Source organism: Balaenoptera physalus, assembly GCF_965194825.1.
Source record: "Balaenoptera physalus genome assembly, chromosome: 2".
Classification (NCBI taxonomy): Eukaryota; Metazoa; Chordata; class Mammalia; order Artiodactyla; family Balaenopteridae; genus Balaenoptera; species Balaenoptera physalus.
The window spans coordinates 22778717-22802797 of record NC_138883.1 but is presented as its reverse complement, the minus strand read 5'-3'; the positions used below and the strand labels follow the sequence as shown (position 1 = coordinate 22802797).

The 24081-nt window shown below is 35.8% G+C and overlaps 2 protein-coding genes across 10 annotated transcripts in view; one reads left to right on the top strand and one right to left on the bottom strand.

Moving 5' to 3' along the window:
* The window catches only part of LOC309655771 (uncharacterized protein), a 119703-nt gene extending 97039 nt beyond the window's left edge, over nucleotides 1-22664 (top strand). For 4 of the 5 annotated variants that reach the window (XR_014260974.1, XR_014260975.1, XM_082451472.1 and 1 more), the window contains one exon: nucleotides 14870-18662. Coding sequence is in view for 3 of the 5 variants with exons in the window: in XM_082451472.1 (XP_082307598.1) it covers nucleotides 14870-14912 (43 nt within the window). In the remaining 2 variants the exon portion in view is untranslated. Of the gene's footprint in view, nucleotides 1-14869; nucleotides 18663-21967 lie in introns of those variants that run through there. The other variant, XM_082451473.1, reaches the window with a different exon arrangement.
* Nucleotides 1-24081, bottom strand: part of CEP128 (centrosomal protein 128) — a gene marked incomplete at its 3' end in the record, with an annotated part of 432096 nt that overhangs the window by 33929 nt on the left and 374086 nt on the right. For 4 of the 5 annotated variants that reach the window (XM_082451219.1, XM_082451220.1, XM_082451221.1 and 1 more), the window contains one exon: nucleotides 19996-20019. In XM_082451219.1, the coding sequence (XP_082307345.1) occupies nucleotides 19996-20019 (24 nt within the window). Of the gene's footprint in view, nucleotides 1-18749; nucleotides 19962-19995; nucleotides 20020-24081 lie in introns of those variants that run through there. The other variant, XM_082451222.1, reaches the window with a different exon arrangement.

Below are 24081 nucleotides of genomic sequence, written 5' to 3'. Positions count from 1 at the left end.
GGAAGGGCACTAGTAAGCACTCAATAAACACTAGCTATTGTTATAACGATAATACTAGTTATTACTCTGTGAACATCTCTCCTAAAGTGTGTGTTGGGTACCCATCCTCAGTGCTTCCCATGCACACACATGCCTCCTATCACCTGTCTAATCGCTTCCTGTCTATTTGTCCCTTTCAGTAGACAGCAAATTTCTTAAAGGCAGGACTATATTCTTCCTTAATTTCCAGGGCTGAGTACTTGCTATTATACACAATAGATTTTAGTTTTATGGGGGGGAAAAAAAACAACAAAAAACCTCCTCAACACGAAGATCAATAAATATTCATTTAGAACTTATAAATGCTGTAGAAACATACATGTAGCACACATTATTTTCTAAAAGTACAATTTAAAACCTGACTTTTTGAGGGACAGTGAATGTTTTTAAACACTCAAAATTAAATAAATAAATAAACAAATGGAAGAAAACGAGGGACAGTAAAGTTGAGTTGAATGGTCCAGACAGAGTAAAAGTGAGGAAGATGAGAATAAAATCTTTTGTGGACCTAATAAGGTCCTAATAAGGAAATGTGGGATGTGAACAGCAAACTGTCTCCTGTGGATGAGCTGACAGGGGCTTAGCCACTTGAGGCCACCATGACACTGGTCACAGGGCAGATACTGAGCAATGCTAATCACTTCCCTGAATACTGCAAAGCCCTTGCCCCAAGCCCTCAAGATATACGAAAGTAGGCAATCACATTTGCCTCTTCCATATTTAACATGGAACAGAGGGTCCTGATATGGAACACTGATAAGGAATGATAATTGTTCTGGCTGAGGTAGGGTCCAGGCTAATTTACTTAAAAGCTCCTCGGTGAGGTGAACATAATTAATCTTCTCTGTTCTCAAAGTAAAGGGTTATTTTCTTTTAAAGAGTTGTCCTGCGTTCTAAAAAAGAACGACAAAACAAATTAATCATTTTCCATTACTCTGCACACAGCACTTGGATGCTGAGACAGCATGTGAACAGTTAATCCGCCTATATGGATGAGTTTCTGGTGACAGGCAGATCAGATCTAAATAGAAATCAGGCAAGGTATTTTATTTTTATCATTGTGGCTTTGAGACTTAATTCAAAAATAACTGAGACCAACTCTGACTATACTTTTAAAGTTTGCTTTCATAATTAATCCTTTTTTGAACACTTAGAAACACTCTTTTGGATCCTGTACAAAGCATTTCCCTGGCCGACTGCTGCCAAAGCAGACAGAAGCAGAGACTATCTAGAATCCTTCAAAACTATTGAAAATTCAACTGAACTATCTCTTAAGGCCATACTTAGTTCAAAGTACCAGTAATTTGAAGCTATAGCAATACATTTTGGAAGACAGCCCACCTAAACAAGTAATGTTAAAGGTGAATTCTAAGTATGTTTGAGAGGCTCTGTTAAGGTATGTCCTGAATGGCTGAACAGAAGGGCAAGAGAGGATAGATGAAGTATATGTGAGCAAAAGTATATATTTTTAAATAAATTCACCTAGTTTCTGAATTTGCAAGCCCTGGCTGAGAAAGATGGACCATGAAAGCCACTGGGCATATACAACTGACAATATTATTTGATGAGCAAATTCATCTGACATTTGCCACAAACAATCGTCTTCCTGAAACTTCAATTGCTAGAAAGGTTTTTTTCTTTTTTCCAAATGAAAGCCATGTATTCATTCAACTGGACAACAATGAAGCTTTGTGGCCTGGTGGTTAGTATGAAAAGGAGTTGGTTTTGCCAAAACAATTTGAAATTTTGAACTTAGTCTCCCTTCCCCCACTTCTTTTTTAACATACTCAACTAAAATGAACGAGTTCTGTAGCCCTTACTAGACACATTTAAAAAAAAAAAACGAAACTAAACAAAAAAACAACCAGCAACCCCCCTGAAGTAGCCAAAACCACATGACTTTGGACATTTAAAGTATGTTATAAAAACTTAGAAAACATGCAATACTCTGGAAATGAGTCAGGATTTCACAGCATTTATTATACAGAAACTGGATAGGACATCTGGCCTTCCCTTTATCCAACAGCATTTATTAAGTACCTACTATGTACAAATCAAACTATAACATCACTACATCAGGCTTCATTCTGTTAAAGCTGACTAGATTTAGTTCAAGCATATTCTTTTGGTTCCTGAATGAAAATAAGTTATTAGGGCAATAGAGAGAAATATTTATAATTTTTTGTTAACTGCCTTTTCCCAGTAAATTGGAAAACTTTAAGTATAGGGATTAAGCCTTACTTGCTATTCTTTAAATCTATGGTGTTAATACATAATAGCTACTCAATAAATATTTATTGAATTTGGTGCTGTAATTGCTTCTCAGTCATCCAGTAACTACATATATGCAACAATATTTTTAAAATTTGCTAATGTGAAAGATTAGATAATTTATATTTGATTTGGGAATAATCCCATATCCTGTCAAGTGAATATGGGTGTGTCAGGAGTTCTGGGATATACTCTATATAATGAAGTTGCAACAGTAACATCAATTACATGAGACAGGTACTCCACTTTTTCTTTGAGGACGCCTGCTCCCTAAATTTTCTTGAGATATTCTAGGACATGACACCCATGAGGAATATCAGTTAGGAAGAGCAAATCTGAAGTATTATATAATATTGCTTTCCCTGTCCTTCCTTCTCTCCCACCCAACTTTAGTTGGAGGCCAAAGGTAAGAGCTTTGCTCTATATTATTTCTAAGAAGGTGCAGACATAGGTACATATCACAGTCATGCAGAGCTCAAACTTTAAATATATATCTGGTCTCTTCCTCTTAAACTTAGAGGGAATCCAGTGCTTTAAAGGAACTTTCTGGAGATGCAAACAAGATGCCTATTGATAGTGAAAACTGGGTCTATCAAATTTATGGTAATAGGTAATATTGCTTGAAGTCAGTTGCAATTTGAACACTGTGGGAACCATAGGAGATTCATTCATAACAAAAACAAACAAGTAAACAGAAAACAAAGAAACAAGGAGATGGGAATACAGAATGGCAGTTTGTTCCCAGATCCTGGAACACAACAACATACTTTGCTTAATCTTTAGTGTATCGGTAATAATTAGTCATCACCATTTACTATTCAGGTCCAACGGGTGAAGTTTTTTTTTTTTATTTTTTAAGATTTTTTAAAAAAATTTAATTTATTTTTTGGCTGAGTTGGGTCTTCGTTGCTGTGCACGGGCTTTCTCTAGTTGCGGCGAGCGGGGTCTACTCTTCGCTGCGGTGCACGGGCTTCTCATTGCGGTGGCTTCTCTTGTTGCGGAGCCTTCTCTTGTTGCGGAGCATGGGTTCTAGGCACAGTACTTGCAGCACGCAGGCTCAGTAATTGCTGCACGTGGGCCCTAGAGCACACGGGCTTCAGTAGTTGTGGTGCGTGGGCTCAGTAGTTGCGGCTCTCGGGCTCTAGAGTGCAGGCTCAGTAGTTGTGGTGCACGGGCTTAGTTGCTCTGCAGCATGTGGGATCTTCCTGAACCAGGGGTCGAACCCGTGCCCCCGGAATTGGCAGGCTGATTCTTAACCACTGTGCCACCAGGGAAGTCCCCAACGGGTGAAGTTTTAAAAAAATATTTTAGCTACTTGATAAATTACTTAAAGAATATAAAGAGATAGGAAAAAAAAATGTTATTAGAAATTTTAGTAAGAAGTTAAGCATGTTATATATTCTCTTGATTTAGAAGGTATGAATGCAATGGACTACTGAATAACTGTCATCCATGATTCTGGAAAATACCCATCTTGTAAATACAGATTAGAAATTTCAAATATATTTCTAATGAGTTCTATTTTATCATTACTTCTGGCTTGTTCTCTTGCACTTGCTTCTTCAAAACACAATACCTCTAAAAATGTGACAGCTTCTAATTTTTCTTTTTTAATATAAATTTATTTATTTATTTATTTTTGGCTGCGTTGGGTCTTCATTGTTGCGCACAGGCTTTCTCTAGCTGTGGTGAGCGGGGGCTACTCTTCGTTGCGGTGCACAGGCTTCTCATTGCGGTGGCTTCTCTTGCTGTGGAGCACGGGCTCTAGGCGCACATGTGGGCTCCGTAGTTGTGGCTTACACGCTCTAGAGCGCAGGCTCAGTAGTCGTGGCGCACGGGCTTAGTTGCTCCCCCACATGTGGGATCTTCCCGGACCAGGGCTCAAACCCATGTCCCCTGCATTGGCAGGCGGATTCTTAACCACTGTGCCACCAGGGGAGCCCTGCTTCTAATTTTTAAAAAATTGATAATGCAGTCTTCTTTACTACATAATTGCAGATTTTTTTTTCATTTTTTAGATTTATAAGTATCAATTAGAATGGTCAATCCAACAAAAATTTTCATTTCTATATTATCTTTTCCTTTCAGTCACATTTTTATACAACCTGCTTTCAGTGTTTGCCCATTTATGAACCATATGAAGTAAATCATGGTGCACAAACATAACTAAAGATGAAAGAGTACTGTCACACATTCTTTCAGCAAATGCACTGCTCCAGGTTCTTGTTGCCAAATATTGCATGATGAAGTGTTTCTTGTTGAATAAGTAACTGGAAGAGAGCACCCTATTTCCTCTTTGTCCTCAGAAATAGATTGTTCATTCATTGATTCCTGAATTTGCAAAAAATTCATCTACGATCTTATCATTTGAAGACTCATAATCTGACTTTTGCTTATACAATCAATTTCACCATCATCATTAGTATCTAGAATGCCACTGTCTCTCTCTTTATATTCATCTTCTGATTCATCTATTAAGTATGAAATGTCTTCCTCTGTCAGTTTCCTTCTCTTTGTCATTACGGGAGAAAATGAGAAATTCTGAATTATCAACCTGCATCCAATAAAGGTAATAATAATAAAGAAAAAGACTATAAAACTTCTTCTTGAAAGATAATACAATATTTTGATGGAAGGTACTTCTCCGTGACATTGCTACATGTGTTATGATGGCTTTTATCCCAGAATAGCTTTTCAAGAATGTTTGTATAGCAAACAGACTTCGAAATACACTGTCTTCCTCTTAGGCAAAGGTTCGGTAGAATTTCTTGTAGCTCCCTTTATAGGACTGGGGTTACATAAGCTCAGGGTTCCTCAGCTATAACACAAATTCACTGCATGTGCAACGCCCACCCGGACCCATCTCCATATTGCCCCTGAGGGACTTGGAAGGCAAAGGGAAGTGATACAAACATGCAGCTCATGGGGCCAGCTGTGCTGTGACTAGTAAAGTCCTTTGTCTCATGTCTTCTTCCAGCATCCATAAAAGTACGGCAGGCTAACTTGGTAACTGGTGAGAAGGGTAAAATTCTCAGACTCTTCAGTTCTTGATATACTTTGGACAACACAATAAGAAAATTGAAATGTTATGTAACAGTGATGATTTAGGTCACTTATTGCAACATCCATCTGTGTGATCCCCTTATCCCTCCATCTTCATATGATTTTGGTCTCTTCTAGCATATTTGGGAACAACTGACAAGTACCAATAAAATAATTTCTAGGATGATGAAATAGGAAAATGTTTCAAGAAAATAAGATCACCAAGATTCATTATACATCTTAGATTTATAATAGGCTTCAATAGACTCATGGTGTTTGCAAGACAGAATGAATTTTTTCTATCTTAAAAATGAGGAAAATTTCTCTTTGCTCTTTGTAAGAACTAAAAAAAGAAAAAAAGAAAAAAAAATGAATTAAAAAAAAATCAATCCTTACCAAAAGAAATTAATAGACCAAGATTGGGTCCAGATGACCCTGATGGTATAATAAAGATTAAACCACCCTTGAAAAACTCTTTTCCTTTTATCATCACCTCTCAGATCCTGTTCATCCTTTTAGTACCTAATTTCTCCTTCCTAGGAGCCTTTGTAAACCACTTCTGTGGAGTCTGATATGAAGTCTGGTAGTTCATGAAGTACTTGTCCTATGCTGCTTTGCAAGATAAACCATGCTTTATACTCAGTCCTTTACATGGGTTAGTTGGTGGTCATTTGTTGAATAGAGAAATGAATGAAAGAAATGAGTGGAGAAATGAGTGTGATGTCACAGAGGGGGGAACTAACACAAAAGTAGAAAAGAGGAGAAACAAGAAGAGAGATGAGGGAGGCAGGTAATTTACATATCTTAGTCAAAAGAAAACTGATTGAATAGCCAATTTGCTCAAAATACTGACTTACAAAACAACGTATTTGTTTTTTAAACTCTTTATATGGTTTCCAAAAATACTACTTTGTAAATTGGACAATTCGTTAAGGTTTATTAAAATCAGAGAATTAATCATTTGGTGAGCTCATGACTGGGTAAATTTGCCCTTGAAGTTAGGCCCAACAAGGTTAAATTTTAGTAAGAAGCTACAAGTAAGCAAAATAGAGTCCTGGAAATTTTTTTTAAAATAATGTTTGAGAAAGAATCTTATGACTGTTGTTTTGGTAGATTGGAAATGATATGTTGTAGGCACAGAATACATGATGGTATCAGTAGAAAAGGCATGAAATTAACTCAGTGGAAATTAATAGGACTACATCCAACAGACATGAAGGCAGAGTAACACCAGACTCTAGGGGATGGACTGTAAAGGCACATTCTTAAAGGGCACAAAGAAGATGGCTCAAATCAGTGATTCCCACCCATGACTGCACGTTAGAATCATCTGAGGAACTTTAGAAACTACTGGGTCCTATCCCAGGTCAACTGAATCTGGAGGCAGAAATGTGTTGAACTAAAATTATTAGGATTATTAAATAAGAACTATAAATCTAAATTTCTCCGACCCTAAATTTGAAATAATTAAATTGAATTTTGGAGGTAAAATGTATATAACATAGAGTGCCAAGACACATAACCAGTGTGACAAAACTAGGACCAGAACGCAAGTGTCCCGATTAGTGAGCCAAATCTTTCTAGTCATGTACTGCTCCTGTGACTGGGAAAGGTAGTGCACACATAAGGGAGGAATATTTGTTTTAAATTAGAAAAGCACTTTCCAACCATTACCTCATTTGATCTTCTCAGCAAATCTGTGCACAAATAGGACAAGTAATAGGCCCATTTCATAGATAATAGAAATTAGGATCAGAGGGGTTAAGTGAGTTGTCCATGTGAAAGAGCCAGGACTCACAACCAGGTCTTTGAACTCTCAGGGCACCAAATCCTAATCATTCTCTAAGAAATGTGGAGATCACCTGGCTTTTGCCTTACCCTCTCAGTCAACTCCTTCATGTCTGGGAACAAATACACTCTTCTTCAAGGAAAAACTAATGTCTAATGTGGAGTTCTGGGGTATTACAAAGCAAAACAAGTTCTGAGTTAGAAATGATAGGGATAAAAGCTGAAAATAGTAAGTTCTCTGACAAGATATAAGGGGAGTACTTCACGGAATCTAGGTGTTTTAAGTCAGTGAGTCTATATTTAATAAGCTTTAGACTACCTGGTTAATGTCTGATGACAATGAAACAAACAAGTCAGGATGTGTTCTACTGGCCTTTGTTACGGATATAGGTAAGAGAGTGAGATGCTAGTAGAGAAAAACATTGAAGAAGCTCCAGAAAATCATTTATGGAGCACGAACTATGCGAAACAATTAAGAACAGAGCCTAAAGACAATAATGAGGGAAGGGCTATTTTGATGGCCTTTCACTGTTTGATGTTCAAGTATAATGTATTTGGGGGCCATGATAGGATAAAATCGCTCACTAATGTTAAATAATTAACACAAGACCACTTTGGATATTTATATTAATAGTGATAACAGTGACAGTATACTCTCCCCAGCCTTTCATCTGAGATCAAAGTTTGTTAAAAGCCCTAAACAAACTTTATAAACAGTTGTGTAAGTGGAATTAGAGTATAAAATTAAAAAACGATCGACTGAGGCATTTAATATCACTGAGCAAGCTCAAGATACAACTAGTAATGCAACCAAGGGGCACGCCAACGCTCTTCTTCAACATTCACAAGGAAGAAAACTAGATCAAAGTTGCTTTATTAAATGCCATGTACCAATAGGTCGAGGGCATATTTTGACAATTCTAAATATGATTCAAGAATTCAGTGTCCTGTTTATGACTCTACTTCTTGACCTGCTCAAGGTAAATATGGGATCTCGTTGTTAGTTTTCTTCCTCTTCACTTAGCATCATTCGCTAGGTACTTACTGATAAAGCATTCCTTACTCATGTCTTCATTACTCTCAACATTCACAAGTGGAGTATGTGGAATGGAAAGAACACGGAGTCACTAATCAGGACAATTGAATTCTAGCCCTCAATTTGCCATATTTGGCTATTCATAAACTCCTCTGTCCTCCAGACTTCTTATTTATAGGGTGAGGGGTTTTGACAAGGGTCTCTAAGAGTCCTTCCATTTGTAACATTACCTAAAATGTGAGATCCACGGCAGCAGGGACCCAATCTGCTATATGCCTGAGGACACTGTCGAGATATGGCAGGGATTCAACAAGTATCTGTTGTATACAATTACATGATTAAATCAGGGTAAATTGTTTGAAAGCAACTATTCAGAGGGTGAAAATTTTTTAATGAAGATAAATTTTTTTAAATTCCTCCTAGAGTCTACTAAGTAAAAGACTTTTAAAATATGACCCAGTCCAGCACAATCATTAAAAAAAAACATTTTAAAAACTGAAATGTAGAGAGGTTAAACAACGTGCCCAGAGTCATGTGCCTGGTTATCGGGGAGGATATGACCAGAACCCACCATTTCTGACTCTAAATCAGATACTGTTCTACTATATCACTTTCCATCATTTAAAACTAGGCATATAATAATTTTCAGCTGAAACCTGTATGCAGTTGGTTAAAATTAGGTGCACAAAATGAAAAAATCCCAAATTAGCTTTTTATGTAAAGGCTACTTCAAAATGTGTGTAACAGACACTACTCCCACCAACTATATATTAAGGGTGTAATACCAATATTTCATTTTATAGTTAGATTAGGATCTTAAAAAGATGTAATACATTATTACTCTGAGATTTCACCCAGATATGCTCTCTTAAAGAGAACAGAAAGCATTTCTTATATGTATATTTTTCAGAAAGATACTTCAGAAAGTGTTTTGTAATATACACTCATATTATCTTCACAATACAAAGCAAGGCTTTTTACCCATAGAATGCACTGTTATTGATAGTGTTTGGAACAGGACTATAAAACACATTATCAAGCAAGGCAGTTAGGCAGTCTGACTACTTATCAGCATCAACTATGAAGCTGTCAGACTGACCTCCAAACACTAAGGAATTCAATAACACTAAATTCATCTGCTGGTGAAGCTGCATTCATTATGTAACTTCTCAATGATACTTTCCCTATGTCGCCGCATTTATGAAAAATCTGACAGCGCGGTGAGAAACGATCTTTGCAGGCTGAAGGAAGTCTTACATTTTTAAATTGGTCATCACCTTTTGCCACAAGGTTGCAACTCTGTATAAACAGCCCACTGGTTTCAGCACCATTTTCTGCATTTTAACATAAGCACAGTCATGTTTTTGCAATTTAACCCTTTGAAGATGACCCCATTATTGGAAAATATACACATTTTAATACTGACTAACACAGAATACAGACTCTGTATTTTGGGACAAGGTGGCGAAAGGAGAATGTCTAGATTGTTTCAACCAAGATCCCTCATGAGAGATTCATGAGGATATTTCCGTTTGCCCTCGATGCGAATATACAGAAGGTAGACTAACATTAGAGCAGTGGGAAACTTGGCAGAACGGGCTAGGACAGGGTTTGTGCAAAACCTTTTTCCGGTTTCAGTTTGAATGGGTTCCCAGGAAGTGTCAAGTTCGAACAAATCCAAAATTTTACAATGCAGCTCAGCCAAAACTGCTGAGATTCACCTGATTCTGGGTCAAAACCGTACAGAGCACACTGCGTTTTATTTGGTGTAAAGCCAATTTGACTGAACCTTTCAGGCAACTTCAATGAGAGGCTTATAGCCTTGGCAAGACCAAAAATGAACCTGGCTTGATCTTTGGTTTTGAAACAGCAAGTTCTGGCTTTATAAAGAGATAAAGGCAAGTTTTACCCAGCTTCAAGATTCTTACAAATACTTAGAAGAGGCACTGCAGATAATTAACTGTTATTTGGCCACATTTACATACTCAAGTCAGTTATTTCCTCAGCTAAACCGGGACACTTTAGTTAAATACATTAACACTATTGGGTCCATATACTCCTAAGTGCCCCAGAGCAGATTCTGGTGTCCTAACAAAGAATAATGGTCCTTCTTCAACAACTTATGTGCCTGTAGACTGGCTTGCACACGTAGTAGGGTGAAGCACAATTAGTGTTAGATCCATAGTGGGAAGGGAAGGAAATTGAAAGTAAATCCCCAACAATCAGTGTCTAACAGTAGACAGGTGAAATCAGAATACACAGCATCTCTTAGTAATTTCCAGAGACGTACTGGCATACTCTTGTACTTATGGATACCAAGATCTTGAAGATCAACTGGTGTGCATACTTCAAGTCTGGTACCACTAATATTAGCTGAATGAATCCTTTAGAGATGTGCTTAAGCCTCTAGCACTTTTTTAAAAATAGAAATCATATTTCTAACAGTTTTCCTGTGTCTTGTAATTTTTTTCAGATAGGCAAATTTGTGCATGTTTTTCTCCATATAGCTGCAGGTTAGGATTTATCCTGTAAATTATGTTTTCTCTGTAAGTATATCCTAAAAATACAGGAAGCTTAGATTGTTTTAAGTAACTTTGGTTTGAGAAGTTGATTAAACACTGACAAATTGCAACTACACAGTTACACATTTGCTCTCAGTCAATACTTTTCAAAATTTTGATTACATCCTCCCTAAATAATTTTTAAACTGTGTATCTCCCTTACTCTCCCCCCGCCCATACACACATTTTTAAGTTGTCGGAATGTTTTCATCATAAGTTTAGGTAGTTACAAAGGATGAAAATCCTTGAATGTAATAAATATTGTCATTTTCAAATAAAACTTTTATATTACTCATATAAACTTATCCAGTGAACTTTAAATCTCATTAATTTGTTACCACCATTTATCCACTTACAAAATAACTAAATACCATCCTCTTTAAAAGACAGATTTTATATGATTCCTTTTCCCTTTGAATTTATTTCAAATCTGTTTTCCCTCACCGACTTTTATCCTAATATAAAATATATTTATGTTTGCAGGCCTATTTATTGGTTATCCTATCATACTTCATCCTTCTCTGTAACAAAAATGTATATACATACAGAGAGAAGAACTGATTTTTAAAACTCTCTGTGACCATAATGCTCTAAGTGTTAAACATTATTATGGAATTGAATTATCATATAATTAATATTAGGTATATTAAAATTTTGAGAAAAAATTAAATGTGAAATATCAAAAAACCTCGAGGCTTCCAAATGTATATCTCTTACTGGGATGGATATAGCTTCCTCTTCTCCTGTACTCAATTAGCTCATGTATCCATGGGTAAATGCTAATTTTGTTTCAATAAGACAGGGTTCCATTTCTATTTCTATTTTTTGTTTCTATAGATTTACTCACTGAGAAGTCTTGTTCACATACAAAAGTACATGAGAATGAAATTAGTTTTGTTATAACAATGTCACTCAATTTCTTGAATGCCTTCCTAGTTTTATAGCAAAGATTACATAGTGATCTGTCATCAAAAATTAATTTTAATGATCTACCAGCTCGATTAGGTCCTCTTTCAATTTTGTTGAAAGCAAAGAATTAGAAACCACTTGACTTGCCAAAGGATTGTAATGTAGTTATTAAAAGTCATTCACTTTCCATTTCTGGATGGTAAACCCAAAAGGCTTTACTCACCAAGACTTAAATGACTACAACTGTTCTTTTTTCACTTAGAGATATTTCATTGAACTTAACACATGCAAAAAATAAAAATCTTATCAATTTCAATACCATTCTATCAGTATAAAATTTTAATATATTTATTTTATCTCAGCATTAAATATATCTGCATCCAAAACTTAGAGCTGCAGACTGGCAAAGCCAGTCCTCATTGTCAAACCAATCAGCCAAATCAGCAGTACTTTCTGGCAGAAAAAAAGTCTGACTTCATTTTTCAATTCTATGTAATGTGTTAATGTGTCCTCGTGACAACTGTCTCACTTTTGAATCATAATTCTAAGACAGATAAATAGATAAGGCATGGAGCCGGACCAGAGTTTGTCACCTGGATGAAATAAGACACTGCGGCGTTCAATGATTTCTTTCCAACACATCTTAGCTTTGTTTTCTGGAGCTATACATTCTCTGATTATAGTAGGTGGTGGAAGAGGTGAGGTCATTAAATAAAACTGTCTTTACTCCTCCTCAACATCAATCAACAATACATGTCGATTTCAGAACAACCCATTCTCAACACCCCATATATCTAATACAACCCTTTGTTCTTATCAAAAATATATAGATGACTAAGAAGGACAAGAAGCCTTACCTTAGTGACCTGATTAAAGGAGGACATGAAGGCACCCAAATCATAAACTGCCCCTTGTTTGGCACCCTGAAGTGCCTGGGGGAATTTGCCATCATGGGTCCCTGGATGGGTGAGAAGGAGGCCTTTCTTCTGCAAAGTGGGAGGAGGCTGATTATGAAAAGTAAGAGGGCCCCTTCAAGCAGAGCTATTTTAAGAGAATGTGCAGGTAGTAGCTGAGGATATAAAAATGGATTCTCTTAAACCTACTTGTGTCTTGACTGCCCCTTGGAAGATTTTTGTGCACTCCTGGAGGTACACTACTGGGAGACTGTGCTGTACCGCACCAGTTTTCTTTGAACCTGACTGTCAGGGACAGCATTAATCATTTTGTTGTAAAATTAAAAAAAAAAAAAAAAAAGTGCTGATAACATGTTTCAATTTCCTTTGCTTTTTGGTAAAATGTGTCATAGATACACATGAGTACATAAAACATATACATAAAGAAAATGACAATTTTTGTGGTTTTAGTCATCATTTCCCTAATTATGAATGAAGCTGAATATATTCCTTTTTTAAAAAAATTATTTATTTATTTATTTATTTATTTATTTATTTATGGCTGTGTTGGGTCTTCGTTTCTGTGCGAGGGCTTTCTCTAGTTGTGGCAAGCGGGGGCCACTCTTCATTGAATATATTCTTACATGTTTCTTCTTCAACTGAAATGCTTGCTTATGCCTTTTATCATTTTTCTTTTCTTTCTTTTTGTTTTTAATCTGGGTTGTTTATCCTTTTCTAATTGCTTTGTTGGCAATAAGATTTGGATACAAACTGATTTGGATACAAACTGCTAGTCAGTTATATCTTCTGCTACAAATGTGTTCCAAGTGTGGCTTTTCTTTTCATTCTTTTTATGTTGTCTTTTGATTTATGGAAGTTCTTAATTTTGATGTGGTCAAATCAGTCATTTCCTTTATGACCTATGTTTTCAGTGCCCCTACCCCCACCCCTAGAAATCCTCCAAAGTCCCAGGGTCATGATGATACTAAACTATACTTTGTTTTAAAGTCTTACGGTTTCATCATTCACATTTAGGCTTTCACCCACTTTTGCATCTGAGATAGGGGTTCAATTTCATTTTTTTCATACCATTTATTAAAAAGTCCATCCTTACTCCTCTGATATGTGATGCCAGGTATGTCAGACATCAAGTTTCTATGTACACATATTTGTTTCTGGATTCTCTATTTGATTACATGAACCTATTTATATATTCCTGTGTCAAGACTACACTATCTTAATTTCAATAGCTTTAATAAGGTTGTATGTATGTTAGGAAAACTCTCCCCACTTCCTCTTCTTCAAAAGTATCTTGACTATTCCAGAGTGTCTTCTCTATAAAGGCTTGAATTTTTTTGTCAGACATTTTCCTGTATACTTTGTATTCTTTGTTACTTTTGTATTGATATAGTAACTTTAATTACATTTTCTCAGCGATTGTTGCTGGAGTTAGAAGGAAAAGGGACTTTCATATACTGGTTTCTATCAAACTTGTTAAACTATTATTTTTCATAATTTAACTATGAATTCCTAGAGCTTTTTATACAAACAATAATATTACTTGCAAATAATGATAGTTTTACTGCTCTGGTTAATACCACCAACACAGTGTCTAACAGAAACTGTAGAATGGGGCATCCTTTGCTTATTCCTGGTCTTAAAGAGGGACTTTCAAAATGCTAAGGTGAGGTTTGCCAGAGATTTTTTTTCACATGACCTTTATCAGATTAAGGAAGTTCTATTCTTAGTTTTCTGAAAGGTTTATGAGGATGATAATGATATCATAGGAATAAATCTTCTTATTCATCTATTGGGATGACCTTATTAAATTTATTTCTCCTCAATCTGTCACTATGGTGAATTACACTGACTGATTTTTTTAATTTTAAACCAACTCAATTCCTGGAATAAACTCAATTGATGAATTGGTAATTTGTCAGTGTTCATGAGTAATTATCCTTTTTATACCTTCCAGGATTTATTTTGCTAATATTTTGTGTAAAATATTTTTGTATCCATGTTAATGTGTGAGAAGTTCCTTAATTTCCCTTATTTATACATTCCGTCTGATTTTGTCTCAAAGATTATGCCAATTCCTAATGAGTTGGGCATATCCTTTCTTTTATTTTTTGACCTGTGAGTTGCTTAGAAGTTTACTTTGAAATTTCCAAAAGTCTATGGTTTATTTGGTTCTTTTTGAATCTTAAAGCTAGTTATAATCATGTCACTAAATTCCGGTCTATGGAAATGAACAGAAATGATATGTGCAAATTCTAGTTTTCACTAAAGGCAAGTTACATACATGCTCTCCCTTTCTTTCTTTTGTCTAGTTACAATATTAATCTAAGGGCTGGAGTGGAAGAGGCATCTTAGATCAGGAGGCGGAAGCAGGATATTGAAGATGGTAGAGCAAAACAACAATAGAAGCCTGGGTTTCTGACACCATACCTGCCATGGACATGATATATTTGGATTGTTAAACAAGAGCGAAACTAATTTCTATCTGACTTAACCCATAATTCTTTTTGGATTTCTCTTAACTGAGGTCATGCTAACTCTAACTAATACAAAGGTATTGAGAATCTAAATTATCATGGCATTTATGGAAATGAAAATAAAGACAGATCTGAGGTGTGATATGACAAACAGAATTTGTGTATCTCCAAGCTGAAAAGCCTTCCCTTCCCTTTCATTTCCTAAAATGACCTTGACTTCTTACTGTACTGCCTATATCTCCTCTTCTCCCTTGACCTCCCACTTACTAAGTTCACTAGTGCCTTTCTATAAACAAGGGTAATCACTCTAACCCTGCCTTTCTGGCACCAAACTGTCCCAATTCCTAATTTTCCAAGCACAGTCCTAAAGTTGTATTACCTCCACCTGCGCTTTCCCTCTTCCTCCTTGCAGGCTCTCACCACTCCACTCCAGGCTGCACACCACCACTCCAGCTGTACTCCTGCACACCACATTCACCACGCCACAACCCCTGATTGAAAACCATTAATGACTACTTACTGGCTAAAGAGCCGTGCTACCGCCTTTCACCTCCCAACCTCGCAATGGACACACCAGAGAATGCAAAGCAATCACAGCAGCGCTCTCCAAAAGAGCAGCCCAGAATCCTTCCCAACGGAATGTTTCAATAGCCAGTACCGACCAGTAGGAACTGGCACTCAGGAAGAAACCCACTTGTATCCCTGATATAAAAGATCAAATCTAAACTCCTCGGTTTGTATTTCAAAACTCCAAAGTGTCTATTACTCTCTCAAAGTTTTACAGATAATGAGCCTATAAGAAAAAAAAAAAAAAAAGATGTGAAAGCCTTTGAAATGGAACAAAAACTTACTGGGTATCTTCAGTGAAAAACTAGTTTTTGCCTAGCGGACCCTTCTGGGTTTTTTGATTCTACAGGATCTCTGTATCAGTCATTGTCTTTGAGCTATTTATAACTCTGTGAGTTATAGATGACTGATTGCTATGCAAATGATTCTTGTACATAGACATGAAATAAGTTTTGTCTGGGGAGGTTCAATTGATTTCCTTCCTCCACTATGGAAGAAGCCAGTTTTGCCTCTATTTTAAATTCACTTCAGTACTCTATTGCTCTTTGAATGTTCCTTTAAGTGAGTTGTAACATCTTGCTCGTTCTCTGATTAATTAATGTGTTAAACTCATTTGTCATGAGTTCATTTTATATTTGTATGAGAGTCATGATTTCATGATTTTGCCTTAAAATTTTTTTTTTAAATATCCTTTTAGCTAACTCTTTTTTCATTATTGCCTTTAAATTTTTATTACATCCCCAATATAGAATGTCTTCTCTGGCTCTTTCTACCTGACACTACTGATTCTTCCCATTTCAGAGAGGAAACTAATCTCCTCCATCATGTCCTCAAACTACAAAAGCCATGCTTTTCCATGATGAACCTAGACTGCAATGATGTTAATTTATTTTACAATTATTGTTTCTTTGTAATACCTTCTAAAAAATGTACTGTTTCATTCACATGTTGTAGACAGTGCATATTTATCTTACATCATTAATTCATTTATATGTAAGCAACTTCTCTCCTCAATTAAAGTGCAAGTTCCTTGAGAGAACTGACCACAATTCCTTTTCCTTTTCTCCTCTTCACTGTCTACCTAGTACCTTAGTGCCCAATAAATATCCACTCTGAGTCCCATCCATGGCCCATGAACTGGGGCTCTCAACCAAGATTTTTTTGAGGTAATTACTTAGCTTTATTTGGGGAATCAACCTACTATGTTTTGGCTGAAGGTGGTTCCTTCCTAGGAGAATTCACACTAAACTTTAATGAAGATCATGGGAGCTTCTGTGAAACACCAAATAAAGTGTAATACTGAGCAGAAAGGCTAGGGAAAAAAGAATAAATTGATGCTTCTGGGTACTTTTTTCCCTCAACTATCAGTACTGTGTATACCTATATTCTTAAGAATAGTCTATGTGAGGATTATATACATTCAGTTTGACATTCATTCTTTGATTCTACAAATGTTTATTGATTTTCAACTATATGTTAGAAATTTTTTGCAGGCCCTGGGGATGCATTTGTAAATAAAATGTAATTTCTATTCCAAGAAGCTTACCTGCTAGTGAAGAAGGAGAGGGAGTATTGAGAAAGAGAAGGGAAACAGACACAACTGTGACCTAAGCATATAGATAATTGGTGACAAGCCAAATCAAGTTGCTCATTATGACAAAAAAGACCTTCTTATTTTCAGGTATTATAACTACTAAACCTTTAAAATTAATCTATTGTAAATACCCCTAATGGAATAATGAAATTTCCAGTTTTGCAGATCTGTATCACCAGGACACATACCCTACATTCAAAGCCTTACATACCCTAATACCACCTAAACCAAATGAGAGACCACCAACATTTTTCTATGGTTTAAGTGCTAAGTTGTGAGAGACTAATAAATGGTCTTGAGACTGCTTCCAGCATATTTGATTTTATGAACTATAAAATACTTTACCAGCTGAATAGTCTACCAAGTATATTAAATCCACTCTTTATAATGCCATATGAAGTCAAAGGATTTCATAACATTTGAGCATTAACATTATTACTGAGCATTTTCATTTTTCGTTCATTATTACTGAAGTTTTACTTATGATAATTATGTCAAATTAAAACCATCTTGAGAAAACTGCCACTGTAAAAAACCTAGTTCATTTAACCAGTTTTATTTTTCTCATGATGATTTTTTATTTTTTACCTTTATTCTTAGAGGAACCCTTAGAATAAGGCATTTAAGATTTTATACCATAGTACTATGTTAGTAAAGAGATTATGTAAATAAAAAAGACCAACAAATACTAATAAAAGTTATAGGCTTCTTGTTGTTATTGATAATTTTCAGCTTCGCATGACATACTAGTATAATCAAAATGATTAAATAAGAAATAATAAGCAATCAGGTAATGATAATGATAACCTAACATTTGTTTGGTCCTAAATATTTTCACATATATTTTCTCTCTTAATTCTCACAACAGTGTGATAAAATATGTTTAATTATATTCATTTTTACAGATGAAGGAATCAAGAAACAAGCGATTTACTAAATGTTGAAGTGGCATTTTGTATACTGAACCCAGGTCCTCAAACTCAACATTTCTGTTTCGGTTCATACTTTTAAAAAGAGCATTTAATTTACAAGTCAAATACTGTTGGCAAGACACTTTCTAAGGATAAGTAAAATATATGTGGAGGAACACTAAACATTTTATTCACTTACGATGTCATCATACTGAAACCGAGAAAGTCAGTGTACTTTCCCAATGGCCTGGTTAAATCTAAGGAATAGATCATTTCCCAGCTAGGGTCTGCACACTGTCAATCAAAATCACTTGCTTACACAGGACCAAAATACTCTGTATTAGCATCTTTCCTTTCCTCACACTCAAAATATAAATATTTTATTCTTAACTAGCCTTATTGTTTAAAAGTTTCTTATTTTTCACCTGCTCATTAAAAACATAAAAAAAAAAAAATCACCACTAGACCCAAGTCACTCAATATTTTGTGTGTTTTCAAAAGTTTTAAACACAAAATATGCATATTCAGTATTTGCATCATACTCTCCATATAGCTTTAAATACCTCCCCCTGTATATAACAGCATGTCAATATTTTCTTTTTGAAAATATGACTTTTTTTTTTTTTTGATTGATTGATTGATTGCTATGTTGGGTCTTCGTTTCTGTGCTAGGGCTTTCTCTAGTTGCGGCAAGCGGGGGCCACTCTTCATCGCGGTGCGCAGGCCTCTCACTATCGTGGCCTCTCTTGTTGCAGAGCACAGGCTCCAGACGCGCAGGCTCAGTAGTTGTGGCTCACGGGCCTAGTTGCTCCACGGCATGTGGGATCTTCCCAGACCAGGGCTCGAACCCGTGTCCCCTGCATTAGCAGGCAGATTCTCAACCACTGCGCCACCAGGGAAGCCCCCTGAAAATATGACTTTTAATGGCTGAATAATATTTCATCATAAGGTGGTACCATAATTTATTTTACCATTCTTTCAGTTCACGTGGTTTTCATTATAAAAATGTTTACTTATAAAGTAATTAACCATGTTTTTTAAAACTTGAGAAACAAAGAAAGGAATGATATCACAGCCCTAATTCTTGTCTAACAAGTCACTATTATAAGATTTGCTTGCTTCTATTCTTTTTTTTATACACCTATCATCATATGTTATCATTAAAGTACATGTAATTTTATATCTTGAATTTGTTTCCATTTAACATTATATAAGAAACCTTTTCCAGAATCATTGTGTCATGCTGGGCGGAAATTTCACACTTTATCTAACCATTACTTGATTGCCGAACAATAAGTCATCTCTCCTTTTTTTCTATTTAAAAATGTATATCATTTTCCAGTAAATATTGCAAGCATGTAATCTTTATATATTTGCACTTAAAAAAAATGATTTCCTAATACCAGATTCCTGCAAGTAAGATTATTGAAAAAAGGCTAACCAGCTTTTATCATTATTTGGATATTGTAAAAAAAAAAAAAAAGGTTGACTGTCTGCCCTTCAAAGTATCAATAGAATCCTGATCTCAGTTTCTTATCAACTAGTCCTTTTAGTGATTGGGAAATACAGAAACAAATAAGCATAATTACATTTAAGCTAATTATGTTTTCCATAAATTAGTGCATAAGGGCATCACCTGTCTTGAGAGAGCAGTGACCACTTAAATACACACACTTTTTTTCTTAATTCTTTTTTTTTTTTTTTTTCTCATTTTAAAAGTTTGTATCTACAGACCTTTCTGGTATAGTTTAGCTTACTTTCCCCTTTGAATCTTAGATGTAGTTTTAGAAATGCTTTCCAGAACTGCTTCCTTTAGGGAGTGCTCTGAAATCCACATCAGGACACAGCAGTAATCCTGATAGAAGGAGAAAGAAAATGCCCCAACTTACCGTTTCTAACGCATGTACACGGTCCTGCAAATAAAGCATAATACATAATTATTAAAACAAAGCTATAAAAAATCATTTCAAGTTTACTTACTTTTTAGATTTTCTATTTAACCTCTATTAACAATAACATTTTAAAAATGTAAAAAATGAAAACTCCTACTCAGGATAATCTCTCCAATAGAAAAATAGTCACAAAAGAATCACTTTTCTCATCTCAACTAGTGTTAGGACGACAAGGTTTAATTTAATAGTAAATACCATAAATTCAGGCATAGTTACTAAGTGGAATAGATTTTATCACTTTTGCATTGGTAAAATTATTTATCTATTTAGTGAAATATAACTATTAGATCTGAATATATGAACCACTAGACAACAGTGGTGATTTAAAAAAGGAATTTAGCACACATACCAGCTTTCAATTATGTATACAGCACAAAGTATGCTCTCACAGGAAGTAAAGTTCAGACATAAGAATGACTTCACCAATTAAAATTAATAAGTACATTGTTAATTGAAACAAGGCAGGAAAAGTAAAAGAGAACGATATGTCACATGCAGCCAATCCTGAACCCAGATAGGTCTTCGTTACCTACAGTATCTTAGAAGGTTTCATAGAAATACTGGTTTTAAAATGAGTCATTGATAATATCGCTTTAAAAGCTAAATGATTAAGAATGGTTTCATTCTCAATCCAACAGCTGTGTTCTCAACTCTTCCCAGAGCTAACAGCTACATACTAAAAGTTTTTACCAAAAAAAAAAAAAGCTGACTTTGAGAGAGAGGAGACTGACAATTCAAGGAAGTGCAAAAGCCATCCTTTTTACGAGGGTCAAGGCCATTTTTCTTTCTATTCTTTCATTTTAAGTAGTTGGAGGAGATATATAAAATCTGGATTTTTAAAAATTAAATTGTTTGCGCTAAGAGGGAAAGGAAGGAAAATGGTGCAGAGGGCCATTCAGCTCAGATCTCTGTGACCGTACAGAGACTGACAGAGACCCATGACACTTAGGAGCATAAACTTGGCTCTCCCCTGCATTCTCCCAGCTTCACCTAACACACAGAGGCCTTGCCTTTGAGGACTTCTGCAACCCAGCCTTCAGCGCTCAGACTGCGAAACTGGGTTGAACATTTCTGCCTCTTTAAATATTTGGCTATGTGGGCACAAGTTAAATGAATATATTATGCAAAATCAGCCCAAAGCAGACTGTTTTTAGCAATATAATCTGTTTAATTACATTTTGTTGGCATACTTGAGAGAACCTCACCCTCGCCCCCATAATTTTCATAAAATAACTGCTACTTTATTGGTGACTTGTGTACTGTCACATTTGAGTAGCTCGTAATAAATGCATATAATGCCTCAAGGGGGCTTCGATCTGTCCTTCCCAGGCATCTTATTCGCAGTGCATCTGGGACAAAGTCATTCAGCAAAGCGTTATCATCACTTGCAGACTGAACAGAACCTCGTTAGACAGTCTTTGGGCGGCATCGCATTTATATGAACCATCTTGGAAGGCTGAAAATATTTACAGCCACTATTTGGGCCTTAAGTTTTCCCCACACCATGTACCTATGGGGCTCATATTATTTAGAATTAGCACATATTTTAAAAGCACACATACAGCTGGTTTGAAATCCGTGACTTCATATGATGCCAAAAGAGTACAACTGAATTAAATTCCATTTTAATTCATAGCTCACTGTTTGGTAAAGATAAACTGATATAATTTATGTATTAGTGTCTTCATTTTACTTAAATATTTGTTACAGGATTAAAATACGCACTGTCATGGACTACACGTTTGTGTCCTCAGAATTCATGCATTGAAACCCCAGTCCCTAATGTGATGGCATTTGGAGATGTGGCCTTTGGGAGGTAACCAGGTCATGAGGATCGAGCCCTCATGGGATTAGTGCCCTTAGAAGAAGAGACACAAGAATGCTTGCTTCTCTTTCTGCTCTCTGCCAGGTAAGGGAATAAGGAGAAGATGGCCATCTACAAGCCAGGAAGAGGTCCCTTACCAAGAACCGAATCTGCCAGCACCTCGACCTTGGACTTGCCAGCCTCCAGAACCGTGAGAAATAAATGTTTGCTGTTTAAGCCACCCAGGCTACAATAATTTGTTATAGCAGTCCCAGCTGACTGAAACGTATGCCTAGCCTATAAGGCTAAAACGCAAATGGTCAAAAAATCTCAATTTCGTTAAAATATAAAGATCAATAACCTATTTCAATACAATTTACTTATGTCTGTCTATAATCTACTCCATTCCAAAATGGTACTGAGATAGCTTTCAATGAAAAAATATATATGTTAAGAAAATGAGAAAATTAGGGAAACAAGAAATTCAGTTCATTAGCCTGAATTTAAATAATTCAATTTGCCGATCAACAACAGCTGATAGGATACCAGTCATTGTTGCCAATTAGTGAGCTCTGTCTAAATTGCAGTTTTTTTGCCCTTAATTGTAGGCCATAAATAAAAAGAAACTACTCCTAATCTTTATGAACTTATTAACTTGCTTTTTTTTTTAACATCTTTATTGGAGTATAATTGCTTTACAATGGTGTGTTAGTTTCTGCTGTATAACAAAGTGAATCAGCTATCCGTATACATATATCTCCATATCCCCTCCCTCTTGCATCTCCCTCCCACCCTCCCTATCCCACCCCCTAGGTGGTCACAAAGCACCGAGCTGATCTCCCTGTGCTATGCAGCTGCTTCCCACTAGCTGTCTATTTTACATTTGGTAGTCTATATATGTCAATGCTACTCTCTCACTTCGTCCCAGCTTACCCTTCCCCCTCCCTGTGTCCTCAAGTCCATTCTCTACGTCTGCGTCTTTATTCCTGTCCTGCCCCTAGGTTCTTCAGAACCTTTTTTTTTTTTTTAATTCCATATATATGTGTTAGCATACGGTATTTGTTTTTCTCTTTCTGACTTACTTCACTCTGTATGACAGACTCTAGGTCCATCCACCTCACTACAAATAACTCAATTTCATTTCTTTTTATGGCTGAGTAATATTCTATTGTATATATGTGCCACATCTTTATCCATTCATCTGTCGATGGACACTTAGGTTGCTTCCACGTCCTGGCTATCGTAAATAGTGAGGCAATGAACATTGTGGTACGTGATTCTTTTTGAATTACTGTTTTCTCAGGGTATATGCCCAGTAGTGGGATTGCTGGGTCGTATGGTAGTTCTATTTTTAGTTTTTTAAGGAACCTCCATACTGTTCTCCATAGTGGCTGTATCAATTTAAGAAATGTATTGCGAAATTTAAATGGTTGAACTTGACTTCTTTTTTGGCAGACAAGATTAGTTATTATAATTCTGTTTATAAAAGAATTAGGCTACTGCAAATCCCTATTCTCAAACAAAATATTTGCATACTTCTGCTCATGTTCTTATCATTAAAATAGCCAGTAACTTAAGCCAATATTGTGGCACTGATACAGTCTACGAAAACACATGCCAGTATACGTCCTGGAATGAATATATAATTATACCAAAATATATTCTCCCTATCCTCTCCCACTCTTACTATAACTGCAACTGTAGTGTTTTGTTGTTGCTGTTTAATCTTCAATTTATTTTCATTTCAACAGATTTTATCTTCAAGCTCGGCCTGCAGGTTCAGTATGCTCCCTCCTCTCCCACCACATACACACTCCTAAGGTTAGATCCCAAAAAGAAAAGAATTGCTAGGTTATTGAAAGGGGGGAGAGTAGGTGAGAAGAGTAGAGGGGGAAGACAGAAGTAATGAAGTAATGAAGACACTCTCAGTATAATCATGCAATTTCAGGTGGTTTTAATAAATCAGTGGTTCTTATTTTTGTAGCCATGGACTTTGAGAATCTTTTCCCCAGGAAAATGTATACTATACACAACACACAGAATTTTGTATATACTTTTAGGGGAATTGCAGACTCTCTGAAACCCACCTATGGGCCTCCAAGTGCTTTTACTCCAAATAAAAACACTTGAAATAAGATGTAAGAATTATTTTATTAGACCAAATAATTTATTTTAAATAAATTATTTTATTAGGCCAAATAAACTATTTTATTAGACCA